Source organism: Chanodichthys erythropterus, chromosome 23 (genome assembly GCF_024489055.1).
Source record: "Chanodichthys erythropterus isolate Z2021 chromosome 23, ASM2448905v1, whole genome shotgun sequence".
NCBI lineage: Eukaryota > Metazoa > Chordata > Actinopteri > Cypriniformes > Xenocyprididae > Chanodichthys > Chanodichthys erythropterus.
The window spans coordinates 6,516,022-6,540,686 of NC_090243.1; the positions used below are offsets into that span (position 1 = coordinate 6,516,022).

Sequence of the window (24,665 nt, forward strand, 5' to 3'; positions counted from 1 at the left end):
GCAGGATTGGACACCCCCGTGATATGCTGATAACTCCCAAAATTCAGCTTATTGAACTAACCCGTTGTCCCAGTTTACATGCAAACCAATAAAGTTGACAACACAAATAAAGTTGACAAAACTTTTAACACTTTTTTTCTACTATAAAAAAAATCAGTTTATTTTCCAGTAGTGATTTCAAAACCTATCATTCCATTAGTTATGTGAGATGTGATGTTCAATGAATAAGCAGTATTTTGACTGTACCACTTGGCTGCAAATTTTATAATTTTTTGGGTCAAGAAAGATTTGGAGTTGGCGATATATTTCCTCTTCACCCTACCGCAAAACACTTGCTCTGTCTGGATACGCTTAAATACGCAGTAAGTGTGCTTTCCTGTTATCTGTCACACATGTGCATTTCAATATGCCGACAAAAGGCAGGTTAATGTGTTTACATCAAAAATCTTCTTAGGTTATGCATGTAACCGCAGAGGCGGTTCCCCTAGCGCTTTGGACACCATTTCAAAAGGGAACTAGCTATGTTGATTGGTTAATGCTTAAGCCATTTATAATCTTACTCCAACAAAGGAAAATAAGTTCAAGTGTACTATACAGTACATGACCACATGCATCGTTGGCTTATTAAGTGTAACTGTATACATGCAAACACGCTCACTGTGGTTCTCAATTGGTTTTCTTCAAGACCCAGATTTTACTTTAGACAATAAGAGTTGACCCAATAATTTTATCATAAAGTGAAAAAGAAAATGTCTTTTAAAATGATGCAATACAACATTAAACCTCAAGAAGCAGTGGTTTAGCTGTTCTAAAATCATTGTAAACCACAGCTTCATACATTCAAAATATATCTGGCTATGGTTTAATAAAGTTTTATAAAATAAACACACAGCAACAGTTAATAATTTATTGATAGCAAATAATAATTATTTTGCCAAAAATGTAGTTCTTCAGTACAGCCAATCATAATTGAGGACCGGAACTATCCATTTTGCAATTTATAATTTTAATATCTAATGATTTTAATGCTTAGTTAATGTTATGCTATAGGCTGAATTGTAAATTCTAAAATTTTTCTAAAAAATGTTTTTTTTTTTGTCTCCCAGTTTTATTAATGGCATTTCATTCAACCTGTTGGCATATAGTCCATGTTTGCATATAAGAAGTGTTTTCTTATCTTTACAGGTTGAAAAGCCTATTCATTTTGTTTTTTATAACTAAGCTTAATTCATTTGCATTTTTCTATTTTGCTATATTAAGCATAGTTTTTCTCTGCTGTCCATGACCCTATCAGAATTAGACCTGCGGTCCATTTTTGGGGTCACGACCCACCTGTTTTGCCTTCAGCATTTCTACTCAGACTTGCTGTGAATATAAAGCTAGGCTTCTCAAATGTATTTCTAAGCATAGTAAAATTAGAAAAAATAAGACAACAAAAAAATAATACAATAGTGAGTGGTTTTGATGAGAAAATGTATGCCCCAGTTGTCAAGGTCATGTTAGGTTGCGTTCAATGTGACCAATTAGGCATTTAAACATCAACTGAATCCCTAAACTTTCACAATTTTCAATTAACACTCTCTATTTGAACTTTCTTTGTGGTAATTAGTATTTTGATGTGTGCCTTTGTAGGCTTATAACAGAAATAGACATCAAATCATTTTTGAGGTTCCTTTTAGTGCTTTAATATGTTTGATCTGTTGGCTCAAACTCTGGTAAATGTGGTGAAGTGAACTGCTCGGTTCTGACGTAAAGAGAGTAATGCTACCCAGAACTGAAGTAACTTGTGCGTCACAGTCCCCTCCATGCTGCATTGCATGTGGATCAGCACTGTATGTTTCCAATGTAGAGAAGTGAGAAAAAAAGAAATAGGCAATAAAATCCAGCTGTGCACTCACATAAATGAAGAGCTGTCTCATAAAAATAGCATAAAGTATTGGTAGCTGACAGAAAGACAGTGGCCGAGAGAGAGAGAGGATAAAGGAAAGAGGTATTATAGAGGAAAGTGAATGAAAAAAGGAAGGAGAAAGCAACAGAAAATAAAGAAATGCTGCCCAGCCATTTTTCTCAATGCAGATGAAAAACATAATCCGGAAACAGAGGACTGTGCATTTTATTTTTGGAGAAGAATGGTTATATTTATAGGAGTCAAGAGACGTGTCCAATTCATTCATTGAAGCACAGTGTGAATGAATTACATCCACTTGAGAGCTCAGAGTAGGAAGTTGCACATATGTATGAAAGGATTGAATCATGCACCTGTGAAAATGAAATTAAAATCTATGTGTATATATATATATATATATATATATATATATATATATATATATATATATATATATATATATATATATATATACATCCATCCATACAGAAGATATATAGATTAACCCTGAAATCTAAAAAGATCGCACATAAAAATGTATGAATATTTAATTAGATGCAAAGAAATGATGCTCAAAAATATTTTTTTGTCATTTCAAATCTAATTTGTTGTGAAATGTTTTACTTTAAAAGTGTTTGTGCTATTTGTTTATTTTAAATAAATAATAATGAGTTTTATGTATGGCTATGTAATGACATTCCCACATTTAACTGTGGCCTAAGAGTGCAACTGTACATCTAGGTTGAGAGCTTATTTGATATTCCTTTGTGCAGATGGCTGGTCTGGAAGTGGGGAAAAAGATCTTTGCCATTAATGGGGACCTGGTCTTCTTGAGACCTTTCCAGGAGGTGGAAAACTTCCTAAAGCAGTGCTTCCACAGCAAAGGCCCCCTCAGAGTACTGGTCAGCACCAAACCCAGAGAGTGAGTGGAAAGCCTGATATCAATTAAAGAACATCCTTTCAGCCTGATATTTAACTGCATCCAGAAAAGACAATACACTTAGCAGTGGCTGGAAAATGTGGCGTGTTTAGCGGCCAAATTGATGTCTGTGTGTCTATCTGCTCCACAGGACTGTGAAGATCCCAGACTCTGCAGACGGTTTGGGCTTTCAGATCCGGGGATTCGGCCCATCTGTGGTGCATGCGGTTGGCAGAGGTAAGAGAAAGGAAGAGAGAAAAACTGGGCTGGGCTACAGGAAGTTACTTATGCCCTTTATCCTACTGTGTTTTTGAACTTCAGCTGGATCACAGCTGGAGCTGTAGGTACAGGACTGGACTTGAGCCAGACTGCAAAGTGCAACACAGACACACACACATCTATATATAAATAGAAAGACCCGCACAACTTTCGCTTCCTACTGTGTCCGAGGTGCATTTTTATCAAACATGGTGAGAGATGAATGAGAAAAGAAAACCAATCCAGCTTACACTGTCACTCTTGAAGAGAACAAGAGATAGAAGAACAATCCTCGCTTCACATCAAACAGAAGCTGCTTGCATTCAGAGTGATTTGTGCAAATCCACATTCTAAATTAATCCAGTTTATTTTGAGAGACCATTTACTTGAAGGGTTTGAATTCTGACTAATTCTGGTGGAAGTTAGCAAGAAGGCTAAATTCTCTTACAGCAGCTTTAACTAGTGGTCAACTGATATATTGCTTAAGCCATTATTTCAGCCACATTTCTCAATTATCGCCATTGTCTGCTCAGATGCGGGCATTTGTGATATCATATATGTCGGCTTTATATTGGCCACTGGCCACTATGCTCTCTAAGATATCAGCATCAGGCATCAAAACAATCCATATCGGTTGACCACAAGTTTTTAACTAGCTTAATCAGCAGGACAACATTAGTTAACCAGCTTCACTAGAAAGGCTATTTTGATGGCTGTCATGTCTTTGGAGGATGGGGTTTTAGAGAAATGCCATATGTTTGAATGTTTTGAAGTCTTGTTAACTGTTAGCAAGAATGCTAACAATGCTTACAGCAGCGTTTACTAGCTTATTAAGACTTTCTTGGTCTACCATTTTTGCTAGCAAGACTATGCTGATTTGTCAACTAGCTTTAGCTAGATTTTGCCAGCAATCAGACCAGTAATAAGTAACATTCATCATGGAAGGTATGGACATTTATAACTGTATGGAAGTTAGCAAGAATGCTAACATCGCTTACAAGTCTAAGGTGTCCACTGATTGTGTCTGTGAAGTTTCAGCTTAAAATACCCCATAGATTTTTTTTTTTATTCAGTTTTTTAACTGCCTATTTTGGGGCTTAATTATAAATGATTCAGTGCGTGTCCCCTTTAAATGCTTGCGCTCCCTGCCCCCAAGCTCGTAACTCTATATTACATTGCATAAACAAAGTTCACACAGCTAATATAACCCTCAAAATGAATCTTTACAAAGTATTCGTCATGCAGCCTATCAGATCTTGTAAGTATAGTATTTATTTGGATGTTTACATTTGATTCTAAATGAGTTTGATAGTAGCCTATGCTCGGGCTAACGGGCTAAAGCTAACGTTACACGCTGTTGGAGAGATTTATAAAGAATGAAGTTGTGTTTATGAATTATACAGACTGCAAGCGTTTAAAAATGAAAATAATGACGGCTCTTGTCTCTGTGAATACAGTAAGAAACGATGGTAACTTTAACCACATTTAACAGTACACTAGCAACATGCTAATGAAACATTTAGAAAGACAATTTACAAATATCACTAAAAATATCATGATATCATGGATCATGTCAGTTATTATTGCTCCATCTGCCATTTTTTGCTGTTGTCCTTGCTTGCTTACCTGCGTAAAGTCTGTTTATTCGGCTCTGTGCTGCTCCAGACGTTAATACTGGCTTGTCTAAAGCTTTGAACTTGGGCTGCTATATGCAAAAGTTGGGGCGTACATATTAATGATCCCGACTGTCAAATTTACATAAGAAGGAGGAAACAATGGTGTTTGAGACTCACTGTATGTCATTTCCATGTACAGAACTTTAATTATTTAACTATGCCAAGGTAAATTCAATTTTCAATTCTAGGGCACCTTTAAGACTTCCTTTGTCTACCATTTTTGCTAGCAAGACTATGCTGATTTCAACCAGCTTTAGATAGATTTTGCCAGCAATCAGACCAGCAATAACATTAATCGTGGAAGGGATGGACATTTATGCTAGCCTAAGCTAGTTTTTTCATTAGGGTAGTACCATACAGATTTTAGTTTCTCCTCCCACATTTAGAAGGTCAGCTGCTCCTTCAAGTGATTGCTGTTCATAAGCTCAGCGGGGAGTTATGATAATTATTACCCTGCCTAATGTGCTTGCTTGTTCTTAAAAATTGCTTTTGCCTGAGTTTCACTGGCTGCAGAAGTGAGAGAGCGTTTACTCAGGAAAAAAAAATGCAGCGTAAAGACTTCAGACCATGAAATATGATTAGAGAACTTTTAATACAGAAAGAGATATTCAATATAAGCTCTGTTTGTTTAGGAGATTATGCAAACAATCTATGAATTTTAGTCTCTCCAGTGAAAGTTAAAATGTTGGCCTGTCCTTCAGACATCTCTTATAGGATCCACACATCATCTACAGATAAACAGCTCCTGATTTTACTGATGTGTTTTGCTTTTCTGAAACCACACTCATTTCAATTTACAGTACCACTGGCTGTAATGCAGAAAGTGGCACTCTTGCCAAGTGGGTCTGTCTATGTTAGATGGATCCTAACCTTGGGGTCAAAATGTTTATGTGATTTGCTTGACTAGCATTCGGATGTGAACTTTAAAAGAAGGGTAACCACAGAGAAAATTTTGGCCATTATTTATGCTCTGCTTATACATAGATCTAGTGGCTATTTATGGGTCTGTTTGTAAATATGAGATTGTGTGTTTAGGAGATTTCTGTTGATTTGTGTTTCTCCCCTCCTCATTTGTGTTTGCACACTCAAAAACATGTCTGTACTCCAAAACTTACAACCTTATAATTAAGTAATTTAGGATGCTTTACATGCTTTACAACAACTTCAAATGCCATACAAATAGCACTCAGCACAGGAGAATCAACAGAGTTCTCACGCTGCTAAGTTAGCATCTTGCTAAGCTAATGGCTTGATGCTCCAGTTAAAATAAAATGTAGCACACACATGAATAAAATAGTAAACATGGATAATCAGTAGTTAGCATTTTGCTAAGCTAACAGCACTATAGTCTCGTTAGCAGAATAATACTTCTGGGATTATGCTATTCTATCTTTAAAATTTGACCAAAATAGATATCTTAGCAGACAAAACAATTAAGTTGTCCACATTTTCAAATATCTTTTACCCTCTTTCTCTCTTCCTGTTTCTCAAAAGGCACTGTTGCAGCAGTTGCCGGCCTTCACCCAGGCCAGTGCATCATTAAAGTGAATGGTATCAATGTAAGCAAAGAGAGCCATGCCAGTGTCATCGCCCATGTCACGGCCTGCAGGAAGTACCGGCGACCCACACAGGTGAGAGTGCAAACATCCCTCAGCCTCTCCATACGTGCAATATTCCTGACCTTTCTGAATAGTAAATATCTATCTATAAAGTACAACAGAGTGTATACTGCAGCAGAAGCCTTTGTGATCCGGTTTGGGTCATTATCCAGTTATGGCTCCTTTCGCGGGATAGAAGAGGGCTAGGAGGCTAGATGGGCGTTTGAGGGATATGGATTAAGGAATGGTCCAGGCAGGCCTGTGTTTGAGGGTAATAAAGGACAGGCTTGGCACAGATGGTGTGGTTGGCACACTGGCTGGACTCTGGTTTTCATCAGGCATGGAAAAAGAAAGTGAGGGGGTGTTCACTCTCCTACTGAGCAGGGATTTGCGGCCCACCATCAAGAGTAGTCTTGCATCTCAGTCGGTTAAAACAGCAGACGGAAATGTTCGGCAGAGACATATACAGAAGAGGATGTGGGGTGGATGTGCTTTAGTCTGTTAAATGCATAAAGGCTGTGATATACTCACAGCGAAGTTCTTTTTCATACTTCGCTTAAGGGTAAAAAGAAGTTCAAAATACCTGAGTAGCGGTATACTTTTAAGATGAGTGACATGGTAAAATTTTCCCAGATAAAAAAAGGTCCATAGTCTATTGTCAGTAGTGTAGCAATATATGTAGCACAACTCACACAGAAATCACATTAAATTAGCATCAGATCATAGTGACGTGGATATGTTTACACCAGCTCTGCGTGGTATTCTGAATGGTATTTCAATGGTGTTTTCCAGGCACAGTGAACTTTTGATGGAAGTTTGCTTTGGCAAGCTGTATTCATTTTTTTGCCTTTTTTTCTCTCCTAAAATTCTTTTTTGACAAAGTAAGTGTATAGAGCTATAAAATCTGGATAGCATTGCTCAGATAATTTGTTTGTTGAGAAATGTTTAAAGGGGACCTATTATGCCCCTTTTTTGCGAGATGTAATATTATTATAATAAGTCTCCGGTGTCCCCAGATTTTGTCTGTGAAGCTTCAGCTTAAAATACCCCACAGATCATTTATTATACCATGTTGTAAATGCCCATTTTTGAGTGGAAGGAAAAACATGATGCTTTTGTGCATGTATCTTTAAATGCAAATGAGCTGTTGCTTTCCAGAAGAGGGTGGAGCCTGTACATGACTTTGGTATGATATTGGTATCAAATGTTTGAGACATTGTTGAAATCTCTTTTGAAACTAGAAGAGAAACATGGTAGATTACCATTTTTTTTTTTTTTTTTTTTTTCTTCTTAGAGGAATCTTTTCCATGCTTTTTGCTTTACATCCAGCCTTGTTGATATCTAGGAGAAAAAAAAAAAGGTTTTAACTTTGTGATGTTTATGTCCTATGGGAGTGTGTTATCAACTTGCAATCCTTGTTCTGAAAGCAAGTCTGAAAATGTTGTTTTGTTGTTCTTTATTGCAGCAAGACTCGATTAAATGGGTATATAACAACAGCGAGAGCGCACAAGAAGACCACCAGAGAACCAATCAGAAGCCTGCCGCAGGGGAGAACGGAGATGTGTTTGAGTGTAAAGTTGAAGGTGCTGATACACACACCAGTGCAAACACATACTATATACACAAGACAAATACACACTTTTTCTTCCTCCCACACTAGCCTTGATATTTAGTCTTTTTCTTTGTCCTCTGCGACACTAACTTAAGTCTCACTTCAGTAGCAGAATTCACCGGACATGGAAACAACTCATGTCTCATGGTTTATTGACCGCGTTGATTTTTACACTTGTGTTTGTCTTTTGACCAATGTTTTGTCACATTTGTTTAATAGTTTAATTATGCACATTTAATTTTTAAAATGATATTTTAGTTGACACTTAAATTATGAAAATTTGTGAAACTGTAACAGAACAAACTTACATTTAAGTAAAATTATACATAATAGTAGCATCATGCAGAAATCATAGGACATGTAAAATTATACAGCATAATACAATTTTTAATTAAAATGATCATATTATCACAATGTCTTGACTTTGACACGTCTTGCATTTTTGTCAGTAATTTTGTTAATAACAAAATTACACTGCTCTTTGCCTTAAAGGCACAATATGTAAATTTTGCCTCTAGAGGTCGCTTATTCATAAAGGTGTAGCGTGATGCAGTGTTGTAGTCGAGTCACCAACTGTCGAGTCAGAGTCGAGTCTCGAGTCCCAGTGTTCGAGTCCGAGTCCAAGTCCGAGTCCCCAAAGAACAGTCAGAGTCGAGTCCAAGTCGAGTCACCATTACCAGAGTTCGAGTCAGAGTCGAGTCTCGAGTCCCCGGCGTTCGAGTCCGAGTCGAGTCTCAAGTTTAAAATTAAATTTAAAAATACATAAAATGTAAAAATCAATACAATATGAGAGAGAGTGTGTGAGTGAGAGAGAGAGAGAGAGAGAGCGCTTATGAGTGAGTGACCGAGTGATTTAGCCTGAGTGCCTTTGTATGTGTTCAAGTGAATGTGTGTGTGTGACAACACGCGACTGGTCAGAAAGCAACGCGTAACGTTAGTCTGACATGTTTCTTGACCACTACACCACAGGATTTTAGGAGTCAAAATTGCGTCATCCATCTGACAGTGACTATCGCAACAGACAAAAAAAATCATGTAATCCGATCTGACACAGTGACTAGTAAGTTATCAACAGACAAAAAAATTGTGTAATCTGAACCAGACATTAGACATTGTCGACGTCTGATGCCAAATTGTCAAACATCACCCAACCCTAGCTTCTTCTGTTTATTATCATATATGCATTAGTCAATAATAGTTTTTTTAAAAGCTAACGTTAGCCAATGGAAAGCATTTTACTTACTTTTCTGGGTGCATCCGTGACAGGTGTCTGTTAAAGTTTGAAGTTGTCCCAGTCTTTTCCTCAATTTTCCAAATTTGAACATTTAGCCTGCGAATCATGCACGAGCGTAAAGTGAGACGTCAGTGAGTGTGTTGCCAAGAGAGCGAGCGGTAGCAGTGTCTCTGAGGGGAAAAAAATAGATCCCGGCCGGTCTTGGGCACGAAAGGTTATATAATATTATATATAAACTTAAATAATGCTCAAGTCCGATTTTATATATCCTCGAGTCCGAGTCCAAGTACGAGTCATCAGTCCGCAAGTCCAAGTCGAGTCACGAGTCCAGAGAATGGAGTCTCGAGTCGGACTCGAATCCAAAGAATAGTGACTCGAGTCGGACTCGAGTCCGAGTCCAGGACTCGAGTACTCCATCACTGGCGTGATGACGCCTTGATTTTGCGGAATCATTGGAGGTGTTGTCTTCACGTCTACAGCAGGTGGAAAAGGACCGGGCAGAAATCATATTCATACTTCGAAGACACTTGTTGCACACTGGAGTAAGCTAGATCGATGTTAAAGGTGCCCTAGAACTTTTTTAAAAAAAGATGTAATATAAGTCTAAGGTGTCTCCTGAATGTGTCTGTGAAGTTTCAGCTCAAAATACCCCATATATTTTTTTTAATTCATTTTTTTAACTGCCTATTTTGGGGCATCATTATAGATGAGCCGATACAGGGCTACTGGCCCTTTAATTCTCGTGCTCTCCGCCCACAGAGCTCGCGCTTGCCTTGAACAGTGCATAAACAAAGTTTACACAGCTAATATAACCCCCAAATGGATCTTTACAAAGTGTTTGTCATGCATGCGTCGGATTATGTGAGTATTATATACTGTTATATTGTTTACATTTGATTCTGAATGAATTTGAGGCTGTGCTCCATGGCTAACGGCTAATGCTACACTGTTGGAGAGATTTATAAAGAATGAAGTTGTGTTTATGAATTATACAGACTGCAAGTGTTTAATAATGAAAATACAGTCTCCGTGAATACAGTAAGAAACGATGGTAACTTTAACCACTTTTAACAGTACATTAGCAAAATGTTAACAAAACATTTAGAAAGACAATTTACAAATATCACTAAAAATATCATGGATCATGTCAGTTATTATTGCTCCATCTGCCATTTTTCGCTGTTGTTCTTGCTTGCTTACCTAGTCTGTTGATTCACCTGTGCAGATCCAGACGTTAATACTGGCTGCCCTTGTCTAATGCCTTTCATAATGTTGGGAACATGGGCTTGCATATGCACATATTGGGGGCGTTACGTAACAGTCGGTGTTATGTTGAGATTCGCCTGTCCTTCGGAGGTCTTTTAAACAAATGAGATTTATATAAGAAGGAAGAAACAATGGAGTTTGAGACTCACTGTATGTCATTTCCATGTACTGAACTCTTGTTATTTGACTATGCCAAGATAAATTCAATTTTTAATTTGAGGGCACCTTTAAGCATGGTAAAACATGAGTCATAAATGACTCGTATGGAAATCATTCTTACATAAGGATATTTACTCGTTGTAAATCAAGAAAATGAGATTAAACCAAGAAGACTTACTGTGTTGAGCTATATAACAATGATTAGTTTTCTGTCGATGAATGAATCCAAACAGTTGCTCACCTGTCTAATAAAACACATATTAAAGTGTTCTTTGGTGTTTCCATGGTTTCTACAAAATAAAACCGGAAAACGCAGGTATGATGTCATTGATAGGTGACGCACAGACCCGGTCCGTCAACCAAGTATATATCAGTGTTCTAGTGCCTTTTGGATATTTTAATCCAAAAATCTTTTATATTGTGCCTTTAAATTACCTAATAGAATATAAATGGGTAACATTGAAACTACTGGTTTGTGTGTTCAACAGAAGTCATGGACAAGTTCAACACCATCGCCATAATAGACGGAAAAAAAGACCATGTTAGCCTGACAGTGGATAACGTGTATCTGGAGTACGGCGTCATGTATGAGTATGACAGCACGGCCGGGATGAAGTGTCACGTCTTGGAGAAAATGGTGGAACCAAAAGGCTTTTTCAGCCTCACGGCCAAGGTAGAGTTTCCACAGACACACACCAGCCATTATCTCTGCTGTTGAGCACCAGTGAATTAATTCATACGGAAGAAGAGGAGACCACAGGGATTGTCTTGTACATTTGTGAGGGCCTCTTCACAGTTCACACATAACACACATCCACTGATAGAAGCTGACAGCAGAGTATATTAAACCAAGTGTGTGTGACAAATAAAAAATAGTCTTTACGACCCCCTGCTGCGGAATAAAAGGATAAACACTTTAAATCATAGAGCTTGTCGCTGTGTGGTGACTAAGGAAGGGAAGAGACATAAATGACTCGTATGGAAATAATTCTTACATAAGGATATTTCTGCTCATTTTTATTTACTTTGCTAGAATTTTCATTGGCCCCACCATAATTATAATTATTTTTCAGCAATGATTGTCAGGAATATTTTTTAACTATATAAAAAAGCTATAACTCTATGACATCTAGAAATTCATAAACACGTTTACTGGAAAACAATGCGATGTGCAATATTACTTCACAATATATAGCTGTATTTTAAACGTTTTACTTATTATTAATATTTATATAATATGTGATGTTTGTGTCCTATGGGTACGGTGGCCCAGTAGTGCACAACACAACAAAATTAAAAAAGCAAACATAAGTTCACAACACAATGAAATAAAGCCACAACGCAACAGAATAAAGCCACAACACAACGAAATCGAGCCACAATACAACAGAAACAAGCCACAACACAACGAAATAAAGCCACAACACAACGAAATCGAGCCACAACACAATGGAAACAAGCCACAACACAACGGAATAAAGCCACAACGCAACAGAATAAAGCCACAACACAACAAAATCGAGCCATAACACTACGGAAACAAGCCACAACACAACAAAATAAAGCCAAAACACAATGAAATAAACCCACAACGAAATCGAGCCACAACACAACGAAATAAAGCCACAACATAACGAAATCGAGCCACAACACAATGGAATAAAGCCACAACACAACGGAAACAAGCCACAACACAACAAAATAAAGCCACAACATAACGGAAACAAGCCACAACACAACGGAATAAAGCCACAACACTTTTTATAATTTGTATTCATTACAATGACTTTGGTTAACATTTAAAAACAGACATGTTCAAATTCCAAAGCTTTTTAGTTCCTGTTGGTAAGACTGACAAGCTTTGGAATTTGAATATGTCTGTTTTTAAATGTTATAAGTAATTTTAATGATTACAAATGATACGTTTTAACCACTTGGTGGAATTGGCAGACGTTCCCTTCACCATGCATAGTGGTAGCGCGTCAAATCATTCACAGGTATAAATATGAAGCTATTTTGCACGTAAGTGATTTTTAATTAATATTTCATGTCGATATACAATGTTTACATACTGTTAAAACTAATTGTGGTATTGATATTACTGCCAACTCTATAGAACATTGGCAAGGGAAACTAACTTTACCGAGCTCTGGGAGCCCCCTAGTGGTTGGGAGCATTTCCGTTGTGTTGTGGCTTTATTCCGTTGTGTTGTGGCTTGATTCCGTTCTGTTGTGGCTTTATTCCGTTGTGTTGTGGCTTTATTTCGTTGTGTTGTGGCCTGATTCCGTTGTGTTGTGGCTTGATTCCGTTGTGTTGTGGCTTGATTCCGTTGTGTTGTGGCTTGATTCCGTTGTGTTGTGGCTTGATTCCGTTGTGTTGTGGCTTTATTCCATTGTGTTGTGGCTTTATTCCGTTGTGTTGTGGCTTTATTCCATTGTGTTGTGGCTTTATTCCATTGTGTTGTGGCTTTATTCCGTTGTGTTGTGGCTTTATTCTGTTGTGGCTTTATTCCGTTGTGTTGTGGCTTTATTCTGTTGTGTTGTGGCTTTATTCCGTTGTGTTGTGGCTTTATTCCATTGTGTTGTGGCTTTATTCCATTGTGTTGTGGCTTTATTCCGTTGTGTTGTGGCTTTATTCTGTTGTGGCTTTATTCCGTTGTGTTGTGGCTTTATTCTGTTGTGTTGTGGCTTTATTCCGTTGTGTTGTGGCTTTATTCCGTTGCATTGTGGCTCGATTTCGTTGTGTTGTGAACTTATGTTTGCTTTTTTAATTTCGTTGTGTTGTGCACTACTGGGTCACCGTATATGGGAGTGTATCAACTTGCAATCCTTGAAAGCAAGGCTGAAAAAGTTGTTTAATATAATAATATAATATAATATTTTAATAGTTTAATGTAACATTAGAATTTGTTTAAGAGACTTCTTTCTAAAATATTTTTTAAAAAAACTATAACTTTTGCACAGTATTTTTTATATATATATATATATATATATATATATATATATATATATATATATATATATATATATATATATATATATAACACACACATATATATATTTATTAATCATATATATATATATATATATATGGTTTATTAATGTTGTGGCAAAGCTATTACTCCAGTCTTCAGTGTTATGTGATCCTTCAATAATAATCATAATTTTCTGCTTTGGAAGACATTATTGTCAATGTTGAAAACAGCTGTGCTGCTTAATAATTTTTTGAAAACCGTGATACATTTTTTAATGATACTAAACTTTTGAATGGAATAAATATGCTGTTGTGCTGTTATACACATTTGCCAATCTTTATTCTTTAATCTATTTGGCGATCAAGTATTTTGCAATTTAATATCGCAGAAATCTTAATTGTGGCCCTAAGATGTTTTTGTATTCAGTCGTTCTCCAAGTTTTGCAAGCGTTACAAGTTTCATATGCAGTGCGCACATCTCTCCATTTTTGTGTCAGCAAGGGAGAGCAATAGTAACTGATACTGTTATGTAAAGTTTGATATCTGCTGTTGATTATTAACATTTGCTTGAATAGGTTTAGCATTGCATGCAGCATCCTGTGTGATCTCAGCTGTTCTGAATAGCTGTTTATCATGCTTGTTTACAAATGAACGCCATATTTCCTTTCCCTGAATTGATTTCTGAGATTTACAATCTGCATTAATGAACTAACAGCTGTCAGGCAAGACAGTTCAGCATTCAGCGGTGGGGGCATCACAGCTTGACAGTGACATCTCAGAAACACACCTAATGGGACTCTGATGTATTGACATGTTCTACATATTAAGACTCTTTTGTTTTTAATCCCCTTAACTGCCAGAAATTTCTGCCTCATTACAAACATCTGCTTGGGTAGGTCTGTACTTCCTCTGAGAAAACTCTCTTCAGATGAATTTTCATATTTCATTGCTGTTCGGCAGATTACATGCAATTGTTATGGTCTCAGTGTGCTCTTAAATTTCCTGTCTCCTCCACAGTCTCACAGGCAGAGCCTTCTCTCTCTGATAAGAAAATACTTCTACCACCGTGTGTGTGTAAATGTTCACTTTGATTGGTGCTGTACTTTAGATTTAATTTTATTGCTCTAGTCTGTACCATTATACTTTTTGCATAGACACAGCGGTAAAAGTGGTAATTGATTATGAAGGGTTATTTTATTATATTATATTATATTATATTATATTATATTATATTATATTATATTATATTATATTATATTATATTATATTATATTATATTATATTATATTATATTATATTATATTATATTATATTATATTATATTATATTATATATTTAATAAATATATATATACAATTTTGTTAATTTAGTTTCATCACATGATGAATTTATGACTGATATATTAATTAAAAAGTGAAAAGTTATAGCTAATACAGTTAACTAAATTCATCAAATATTTTTGATTCCATAAAATGTTCATTCATAATTACACCAATTAAATTACATTCATTTAGAATGTACAATTATAATATAATTAGTGCTGTTTAATCAGTTAATTGCAAATAATCGCATCTAACTAATAAACACTCCTTTAGTGTGTCACAGGACATCTACTCTTGTTTTAGTGTAAAGTTATACTGTTTTTACAGTTATACAAGTATTGAGGAAATAAGGGTTAGATGCAGCATGTCCCTGCAGTAACCACAAGGGAACAACAAAATTCTGTGTATCTGTTCTGGGAAATGCATGCAGTGTTTCTAACTCACTTGACCTACAGCAGATTTGCTCACTTCATCTTCCTTACTAACAAATGAATGGTGAAAAGCACATCTGTTATATGACAAAAGCACTTTTTTTCTGCCAGAACTCATGTCATATGTCTTTCTTTGTGTGGTTTGTCAGATTTTAGAGGCCTTGGCCAGGAACGATGAGCAGTTGGTGCAGACCTGCAGTCGACTGAGCTCCAGCACAGAGCTCATCCCAGAGGACCTGCAGACTAGATTCAGTGCCATGTGCGGCGAGAGACTGGAGCATATCAATCGAAGAATCACCAATTACAGGAAGGTCAGCACGAATTGTGTGAAACACTTCTTCTTAAAATGGGTCTTGACTGGTTAGTGCTGTTCTAGCTGGTGGTCTTGCTGGTTATGCTAGCTACAAAAACCTAGTGGGGAAACCTGCACACCAACATCCAAAACACAAGTATATGCTGGTGTTTTAAGCAGGCTGGATCATGAAAACTTATTTTGAATGTCTTGATACATTTCTTTGGTTGGTTGCCTTTATAAGGCTGCAGCTAAGAAAACTTCGTATGACTTGTAGCACTTCTATTTAGGTTACCGAACAGGAAACCGTCCCACCCTGTCCTTTTTAACACCAGCTGGCCTTGATTGATGAAATATGCAAGTCCACCAGTACCAAGGGAAACAGACTTGTGCAAAATGTCATTTTTAATTTCCATCAGCTGCTTTTATTTGGAGCAAGAAAAGGAAAATATGTCTGCAAGCATCTGACAGTTTCCCTTGTTTTTCCCTGTGATCTGATTCAACATCCCACTCGGCACTGGATTAATTAGCCGTTGCTTCACTGGCTATAAATAGCTCTGAACATCCCGTCCCGTTGCATAATTTCCTTCTGCTGCATTCTCAGTAGGGCCCAGTGAGAGGTCTGGCAGGGTCCGGACCCCGGACACGGAAGCTCCCCGTTTGTCAAAGCTATCCAGGAATGTGGGAAGTGCGGTCTGAAGGGAGGTTATGTGTCTAGTGCAGCTGTAACCCGTCCAGTGTAGTCCGAAGCCATAGAATCGTTAGGTCATTGTTAGAAAAAGGCGAGGTTCAACTCACTGCTCAAGGGGAACATTGAGGTCTTGTCAGATGATTTAATTACATGCTCCTATACCTGAATGCAAACAGTTCATAATTTCAGGTGCAATATGGATCTATTCATGAACAATCCTGCTTTGTAAATAAATTACCACTGATTGATTGGTTGATTTTGTACAAGTAGTGCATTACGTGTGGCCGATGTCGATGGACGTCCTTCTACAAGACAATGAATGAGGGTGCAAACTGACTCTGCAGTTGAATTTGATGAATGTTGTGCTGAATAGCCCATCTTAAAGGATTAGATCACTTTAAAATGAAAATTACCCCAAGCTTTACTCACCCTCAAGCCATCCTAGGTGTATATGACTTTCTTCTTTCTGATGAACACAATCAGAGATACATTAATAAATATCCTGATGCTTTATAATGTCATCCATCCATCATAAACGTACTTCACACGGCTCCGGGGGATAATAAAGGCCTTCTGAAGCAAAGCGATGCGTTTGTTTAAGAAAAAATCCATATTTGACAAGTTATATAGTAAAATATCTAGCTTCTGCCAAACCGCCTTCTAAATTCAACTTACAAAAAAACTTAACTGATGTCAGTTACGTTTTCCTTAAGTTGACTACAGAAGGTGTAGGACGTAGTGTAAGCGTTTTGAACTGCAAGAGGTGTTACACTTTCTTCTTAAGATAGATATTTCATTTTATAACTTGAAAAATATGGATATTTTTCTAACACGAAAGCATCTTTTTGCTTCAAAAGGCCTTTATTAACCCCTCGGAGCCGTGTGGAGTACGTTTATGATGGATGGATGCACTTTTTTGAGCTTCATACTTGTTGGCCCCTTTCACTGCCATTATAAAGCATGGATGCATCAGGATATTTATTAATATAACTCAGATTGTGTTCATCAGAAAGAAGAAAGTCATATACACTCATATAAATCATTGGGATGGATGGGTGCTTTTATTGGCTATTTTGTATAGATTGAGCTTTTGTAAAAGCTTTTTTAGATCTGAAGATTAAACAGGACCAGGGCTTGATGGGAAAGTGCTGAGCTCTAATGTACTTTGCATTTTAGCATACCAGACTCAATCCAATGATACCCCATGGCTAATCCTTAATGAAGCCAGCCTGGTTAAAACAACACATTTGTTTGAGTTTTTTTTAGTACTGTTTAGATGATTTAGATAGGAAAAACCAATAAACTCTTTTTCATATTCACATACAATATTTACAGTATCTTACACTAATCCCTCTCTGCTCTCAGTTTTCACGAGTTTTGAAGAACCGGGCCTGGCCCACATTCAAGCAGGCCAAGACCAAGGTTTCCCCTTTACACAGCAGTGACTTCTGCCCCACCAACTGTCACATCAACGTAATGGAAGTGTCTTATCCCAAGACCACTACTTCCCTTGGAAGTGCCTTCGGAGTCCAACTGGACAACAGGAAAAATACTCTGGAGAAGGGAGGCCGCAATTCAGAGCAGGGTGAGTGAAAATAGATTTCTAAATTTAATGTACAACTTAAATTTAGAGAGACTGACCATTATTATGGAAGCTTGTTACCACCACTGAATAAAAAATAAAAAAGGTAATTGCAACTTTTTATCTCACAATTCTGACTTTTGCATGACAATCTCACAGTTGCAAGTTATAAAGTCAGAATTGTGTAATATAAAGCCGCAGTTGCAAGATCAATTCTGAGAAAATAGTCTTTTTTCCCTCAGAGTTGGACTTTAGAACTCGCAATTGCAAATTCTGAGAGAAGAAATCAGAATAGTGCGATACTGTATAAACTTGCAATTACGCGAAAAAAATCGCAAAACATCGGAATTGTGTGGAAAAAAGTCAGAATTGTGTAACGAGACTGGACTCAGGCAGGGTTCCAATTGCAAAGCTTTTATTAAACGTGAGCAGGGTCAAACAGGTAAAGCAAGGGACAGGCAGAGACGTGGTCAGGATACAGGCCGTGGATCAGGGCAGGCAGATATCGTTCACAGATATGAATACCAGGCAAGGATCAAAGGCAGGCAGAAACGGGTCGATAACGGAAACAGGCAGGCACGGGAACGGACAGACAGACAGACAGGATAACAAATGCTCAGAAATGCTACACAGGGTAAACAAGACCTCGCAATGAGGTAGTGTGTGAGTGAGTCTTAAATAGTCCAGAGAATGTGCTTAGCTGTATGTGGCAATGGGTGATTGATGTGGAGTGTGCATGTGACTGGCAGGGAGGATTACGGGAATTGGAGTCCGGAATGAACGGGAATGTGACAAATTGTGAGAAAAAAATTCACAATTCTGACTTTTGCTTACAATTGCAAGTTTATATAGTGCAATTCTGACTTTATAACTTGCAATTGCAAGTTTATATCTCGCAATTCTGACTTTATAACTGTTTTATTCCGTGGCGGAAACAAGCTTCCATACATTACAGGGAGCAATAAGTTCATGTCTATTAGAATTTTTTTCTGCTTGTTTGTGCTTTTAGGTAAGCTGAACCCCATGGTTTATGTCCAGCATAGTATCACCAGCATGGCTGCCCCATCTGGACACAGTCTGAGCAGGGCTGAAGGTCACGGTCTGCGATTCCTGCTACGAGAGGACGACCTGCTCATCCTAGATGCCTACCACAAACTTCTGACCAAACTCACCACTGTCGTCAAAGAGATGGAGTGCTACGCCGCCCAGATTCATGAGTATGACATTTTTTATTTGGTAATATCTGTTTTGTCATATGAACATGTTTGATATATGAATATATAGGCCTGATATCTCATCATCAGGGATGCTGGTTTAGCCTACTACAACATCCGTCTAAAAAATCAATACTTAAACTGTCAGAAATTCAATTTTTTAAGTGATTTAAAACGTATTTAAGCTGAAGTTATCCAGTGTGACTGAATTGTGTGTTATTGCCCTTTGCTTCAACAGAACTCTATAACTCAACAGGTTTAGATCAGTTTTAGATTTTTAATTTTAGGAGACCTTCATTGTGGTTTATGTATTATTTTCTTTATTCTTTTATTGGTGGCTTACCCTCTGAATGAACTGGTCTACCTGGTTATAATGCTTTAGCAATTCAAAAGGGGTCATATAATGAAAAATTATACATTTCTTGATCTTTTGAAATGGCTAAAAATTGTATGTACATACATAGATGACCGCAGACATCCAATTTGTCAATGACACCAGCATCACCTTATTTAAGGATCGGGCAGCGGCAACCAAACTGGACCAGACCACAACCCATGTCTTAAAGACAAAATCAAAACCAGCCTGTTTCATTTTAAAGGTCACAAAGATGGTGGGAAGAAATGAGAAAAAAACAAAAACAAAATTTTGACTTATGTGTTAATGTCTTATATGTCTTAGGTGCAAAACAATCTTGGCTAAGATTAGTGATACAGTGATGATGTAAACACACCCTGATCAAGACAATTGGTTAGAAAGGAAGAATTATTATTATTATTCTTAGCGTTAGTAGTAGTATTGTTGTTATTACTATTAATAGTAATAGTTAATGTATTAATTTATTTATTTTTAATTTCTATATGTTTTATTAATTTTTATATTTTGTTTGCTAACTAAACTAAATTATTGAGATGTTAACATAATTGATTTATTATTATTATTAAGAAACAAAAAAACCTCTGTTAACTAGTTACTGTATATTTCAACATTTGAAGGCTAAATTATTTGCAGCATTATTAACACTCCCTTGACTGTAATATTTCTTGAAAGTGATTTTTAATTGAATTATTTATAAGATGTTAGCAAGATTTATTTAGTTGGATTCAGAAATCAAATGACGTCAGAAATTACGCATGTTTTTCCAAGATGTAACAATTCTTATGACTGCTAGAGTCTCTATGGGATGTTACTTTACCAGCAACAGTTTAATCTTTGTGCATTTCACATGACCCAACATCTGAAATATGCATTATGTTTCTAATTATGTTTATTTATTTTTTTCTCCAACAACTGCATATGTTGTGTGTATGTGTGGGACGCACTTAAGCAGAAAGGGGGTGGATGGGGTACTTCCTGTCTGAGCTGAGCTGTTGATGGTTTCATTTTCTGGAAGCACATTAACACCTTGAAGGAAATGGGACACTCTGAGGTCGGCTGCTGTATTTCAAAATGGAAAAAAATAATAAATACATTTTTAAAAAAATGCCACAAGAGCATTGAACTCATGCAGTACACTGTAAATGTCACTCTCACTGAGTAATTTGCAAAGTGGCGCAAGTGCCTAACAAGTCTGCATTATGAAATTCCTCTTTCTCTGTCCCTTCCTCCTTTCCAATTATAGCCATACAACCTATAGTTTAAATATAAAACATTTTTATCATTTGGTTGAAATCACATGGTCAGATTTTCTGTGGACATGATGGCAATTTCAGCTAGTCTTGATCTAGGGTGGGGGCGGCACCTTTCACTGCTGCTGCCATATGCTTGTCAGTGCCGATTGCTGGCTGAAGGTCTGTGAGGGTGCTTATTGGCAAGGCCGTCCTTGATCTGGTGGGGAGATAATGACCTTCCTCACAGCCCTGGGCAAGAAAGAGTGCTGTAATGACTGCCTGGAGGTGGTTGTCAGACAGCCATCCCTGTCATGCAGCAATAATGGGGCAAATAGCAACTGAGTAGCTCATTGGAGCCACTTCTGGAAGCTTCTGACTCTGCTGTGGATTAAGAAGTGCATTGATCTCCACAGTTTGAGGGGATGAAGAAAAGACTAAAGAAAGGAAAAGCATGAGGAGATCAGAAGTCGATGGTTTCAGATGGACTTTTGCCTGGTGGTTGTTCGTACTGTATAACCATCTTAAAGGGACAGTTGACCCAAAAATTACAATTCTGTAATCTTTTTATCACCTTCATGTAGTTTCAAACCTGTATGACTTTATATGACTTTATCTTTGTGGAACACAGAAGAAGATATTTTTAAAAATTCTCAAAATTCTTTCTGTTTTTTTGTTCATGATAATAGGGTGCAAGCATTTATTTTTGGACCCCACTGACTTTCATTATATGGACAAAACAGTCCATTCTTCAGAATATCTACTTTTGTGGTCCACAGAAGAAGAAAAAAATGATACAGGTTTGGAACAACAAGAGAGTGAGTAAATGATGACAGTTTTCATTTGATGAAATGGATAAACTGTCTCTTTAAAGCAATGGTGGCAGGACCCACTAGGGGACCTCAGCAAAGTTCCAAGGAGGCCTCAAAATGAAATTGATATTTCTTATTTTGTCAGGGGTTGCGTGTGTAAACAGCTCAAAAATGAAGGAGAAAACAGTCTTTTAATGACAATACTCAAGATCCAAACTGTATGCAACGTAAAACAAAACTAGGGCTTGTGGGCCTTTGAATATTATTGTGGACAGTGTTTTGAGAACCACTGACTTGAAGTCACTCTAAAAGTCAACATAAAATCAAAATGTATCCTATTTGCTTTCTTAATAGCATCATATGTGCTCTGTGTTTGTCCCTGGACTTTTATGTAACTTCTTGTCTTGAGTGACATGCTGTAGTCATTTGTAGATTTTTCCCTTGACTGTCTTCTGGTCCCGCTTATTACGGAACAACTGACACCACATGGATCTAGCAGGTGTTTGACTCATCCTTCTCCGCCAGGGCCAGCATTCCCTTGAGGACCATATCTGTGAATTTTTGGACCTTGCTTACCAAACACACTTCCCAGACCATAATTTGATTTCCTCTGGACTTAATGAACCACTAAAAACATAACTCTTCAATAGTGGTCCTGGAGGGTCACTTTCAGAATTTTTGGACTATGCTTTTCTCTTTTCTGAATGGATCCCCGTTCACTGTAGGGGAGGTGGAGTAGGAGCCCACTCTGTCCACTCAAGATCCCCCTAAATATTTTTTTGGAGGCTCCTCAGGATCCTCAAGCTCTGGCAGCCATGGAGCTTTGCCCGTCACATACAACACTGGCCAGTGCCATCTTGCCCACTCTAGTCTTGGGGCGACAGCTCCTCCGTTACGGTCAAGGAGGTTGATTTTCAACTCCCTGTGCTGCTTGTCATGGCCATGGAGGCCATTTCTGAACCCTTGTAATGGCAACAGAGGCCAACTATGAACTTTTTGTCTGCCCTGTGAGGCCAGACCCAAAACCTTGTGTACACCCTGGAGGCCAGACCCAAACCTTGTGTACACCCTGGCCCTGCTCTGCCCTAGTCCCCTTACTCCCCATGGCCTTCTGTTCCGCCATGGCACCAAGCTCCAACATGGCAGTCTCCACCTCCGTCTTCACTGTGGTGGTCTCCAGCTCCACCGTGGTGGTCTCCTGCTCCACCAGCTTGGTGGTCTCTGTCATGGGGGGGCTCTGTCATATGTGCTATGTTTGTCCTTGGACTTTTATGCCACTTCCTGTCCTGAGTGCAATGTTGTAGTCCTTTGTAGTTTTTTCCCTTGATTGTCTTCCCAGGTGTGTCCTGTGGCCCTGTGTATATAGTCCTTGTGTTTCTCTCAATGCTTTGTCAGTTGTTGAATGTAATGGTTGCTGTTCTCCTTGTGGTTTTCTTCCTTTGTTCCGCAAGGTTTTTGTTATTTTTTTATTTTATTTCCATTAAATAACCCAGCATTGAGATCCATGTCTCTGCCTGTTTTCTCCAGCTCCTGCGCATTACAAATAGCGTTATTAAAAGTCATGAATCAGTTATTATTCCAAATGGTTTGGAAATGGGTTTTACTGTTGACTTTAAGTGGTGGCAGCTCCTCTTTAGACAGCTTCACTTTTTTCTCAGAAGAATCAAAGAACATTTTAGCCATATAATTTATATGCATATATCATAAATCCCATATCACAATCTGTTTCACCCTGTCTTTGGCGCTATTTCTATACTGTCTTACTAGTGCAATGCAGATGTTTCAGATCTATCTTGTCAGATGTTTCAGATAGTGATCTTGTGTGATTTGACCAGAAGTCACATTCTGACTATAGTTGAAAGTGCAGAGTCAGCTGCACGACATTAGCTGAATGTAAAGAGCCTCATATGCCACATGAAAGCACTCATGTATAAAGGAGAGACCCGTGGACCTGAATTAAGATCTCTCCCGCAGTGTCTCATCATTGTTCCCCTCCTCCATTTCTTCTCACTTTGATGCTCTGTGCCCCTCGAGGCCCCATGCTGTGCTCACTTCCTTATTAATCTCCAGCCAATAGAGGCAGTGGGTGCTCTTTTCTATGGCGACAGAATTGTACTTGATGGTGGCGATCAGTCTGCTTTATCAGGAGGAAACACTGTTAGGGCTGGGAGTCGATGCCAAAAATAAATGGATTCAAAATGGAATTGACCCCTCCTTAATAGTGCATTTCGGTTCAGTAGAGCAATTTATTAATTCGCCCCTCTAATAATTCTCTTAATTCGCTCGCTAATAGTGATGCGAAGTTCGATTCATTTGTCCATGAACTGGTTCTTTAGGTTAAAAAACAAAACAAATATTGATTAGCCTATATCTTGGGCAAGTTTCCTAGATTAAAAAAGTGTGCCTGAATCACACACTTCAGGCAATGATGCACAAACGCAGATATGTTCTAGGTGTCTAAATATAAAAAGAATAAACTAGTCTTATAATCTCCATAATTTAGCTTAAAGGGTGAAACTGGCTTATGTTGTCGACAATGGAAGACTTCATGAAGAGATAATAGATGCTGATTATATTCAATGAAGTCTAAGGACGTTTAAAAGGAGGGAAGCATTCATATCATGTAATCACTGTAAAATTAGGGTCAACATGTTCCTCCAGTACCTATTATGCTTTTTTACATTTTCAACTTTAGTGTGTAATGTTGTTGTTTGAGCATGAAAAAGGTCTGCAAAGTTACAAAGCACAAAGTCCACTCCAAAGGGAGTTATTCTCTATATCAGTAAGCCCTGTTTATGAACTCCCTGAAACGTCCGATTGCAGTCTTCAGTTTTCTTCCAGGAAAGTAAGTGTCACAATATTACTCATTTAAATAATTCCTGCTCAAGGCATAAACACACAAAAAACAATAATAAAGTAAAATAAAAAATGGACAAGGCCTAGTTGAGTTGCGTTAGTAGTGTTGTTGCCATTTGAAACTCGCGGTTATGGCAAGGGGCGTCACTTTTCGGAAGGATGCTCAGAGCGGTTGACCAATCAAAACACACTGGTCCATCTGATCAATCAGAGCACATTTTGCTTTTCAAAGAGACAGGAACTAAACAGAGCGTTACTGACAGACTGGGAAGAGAGGTGC

The 24,665-nt window shown here is 37.7% G+C and overlaps 1 protein-coding gene across 3 annotated transcripts in view; it reads left to right on the forward strand.

Annotated features, from left to right (window-relative positions):
* prex2 (phosphatidylinositol-3,4,5-trisphosphate-dependent Rac exchange factor 2) overlaps positions 1-24,665 on the forward strand; it is a 150,283-nt gene that overhangs the window by 69,274 nt on the left and 56,344 nt on the right. For 2 of the 3 annotated variants that reach the window (XM_067378256.1, XM_067378258.1), the window contains 8 exons: positions 2,659-2,807; positions 2,956-3,041; positions 6,233-6,369; positions 7,802-7,919; positions 11,096-11,280; positions 15,483-15,644; positions 17,682-17,901; positions 18,908-19,115. In XM_067378256.1, coding sequence (XP_067234357.1) covers positions 2,659-2,807; positions 2,956-3,041; positions 6,233-6,369; positions 7,802-7,919; positions 11,096-11,280; positions 15,483-15,644; positions 17,682-17,901; positions 18,908-19,115 — 1,265 coding nt within the window. The remainder of the gene's footprint in view (positions 1-2,658; positions 2,808-2,955; positions 3,042-6,232; positions 6,370-7,801; positions 7,920-11,095; positions 11,281-15,482; positions 15,645-17,681; positions 17,902-18,907; positions 19,116-24,665) is intronic. The other variant, XM_067378257.1, reaches the window with a different exon arrangement.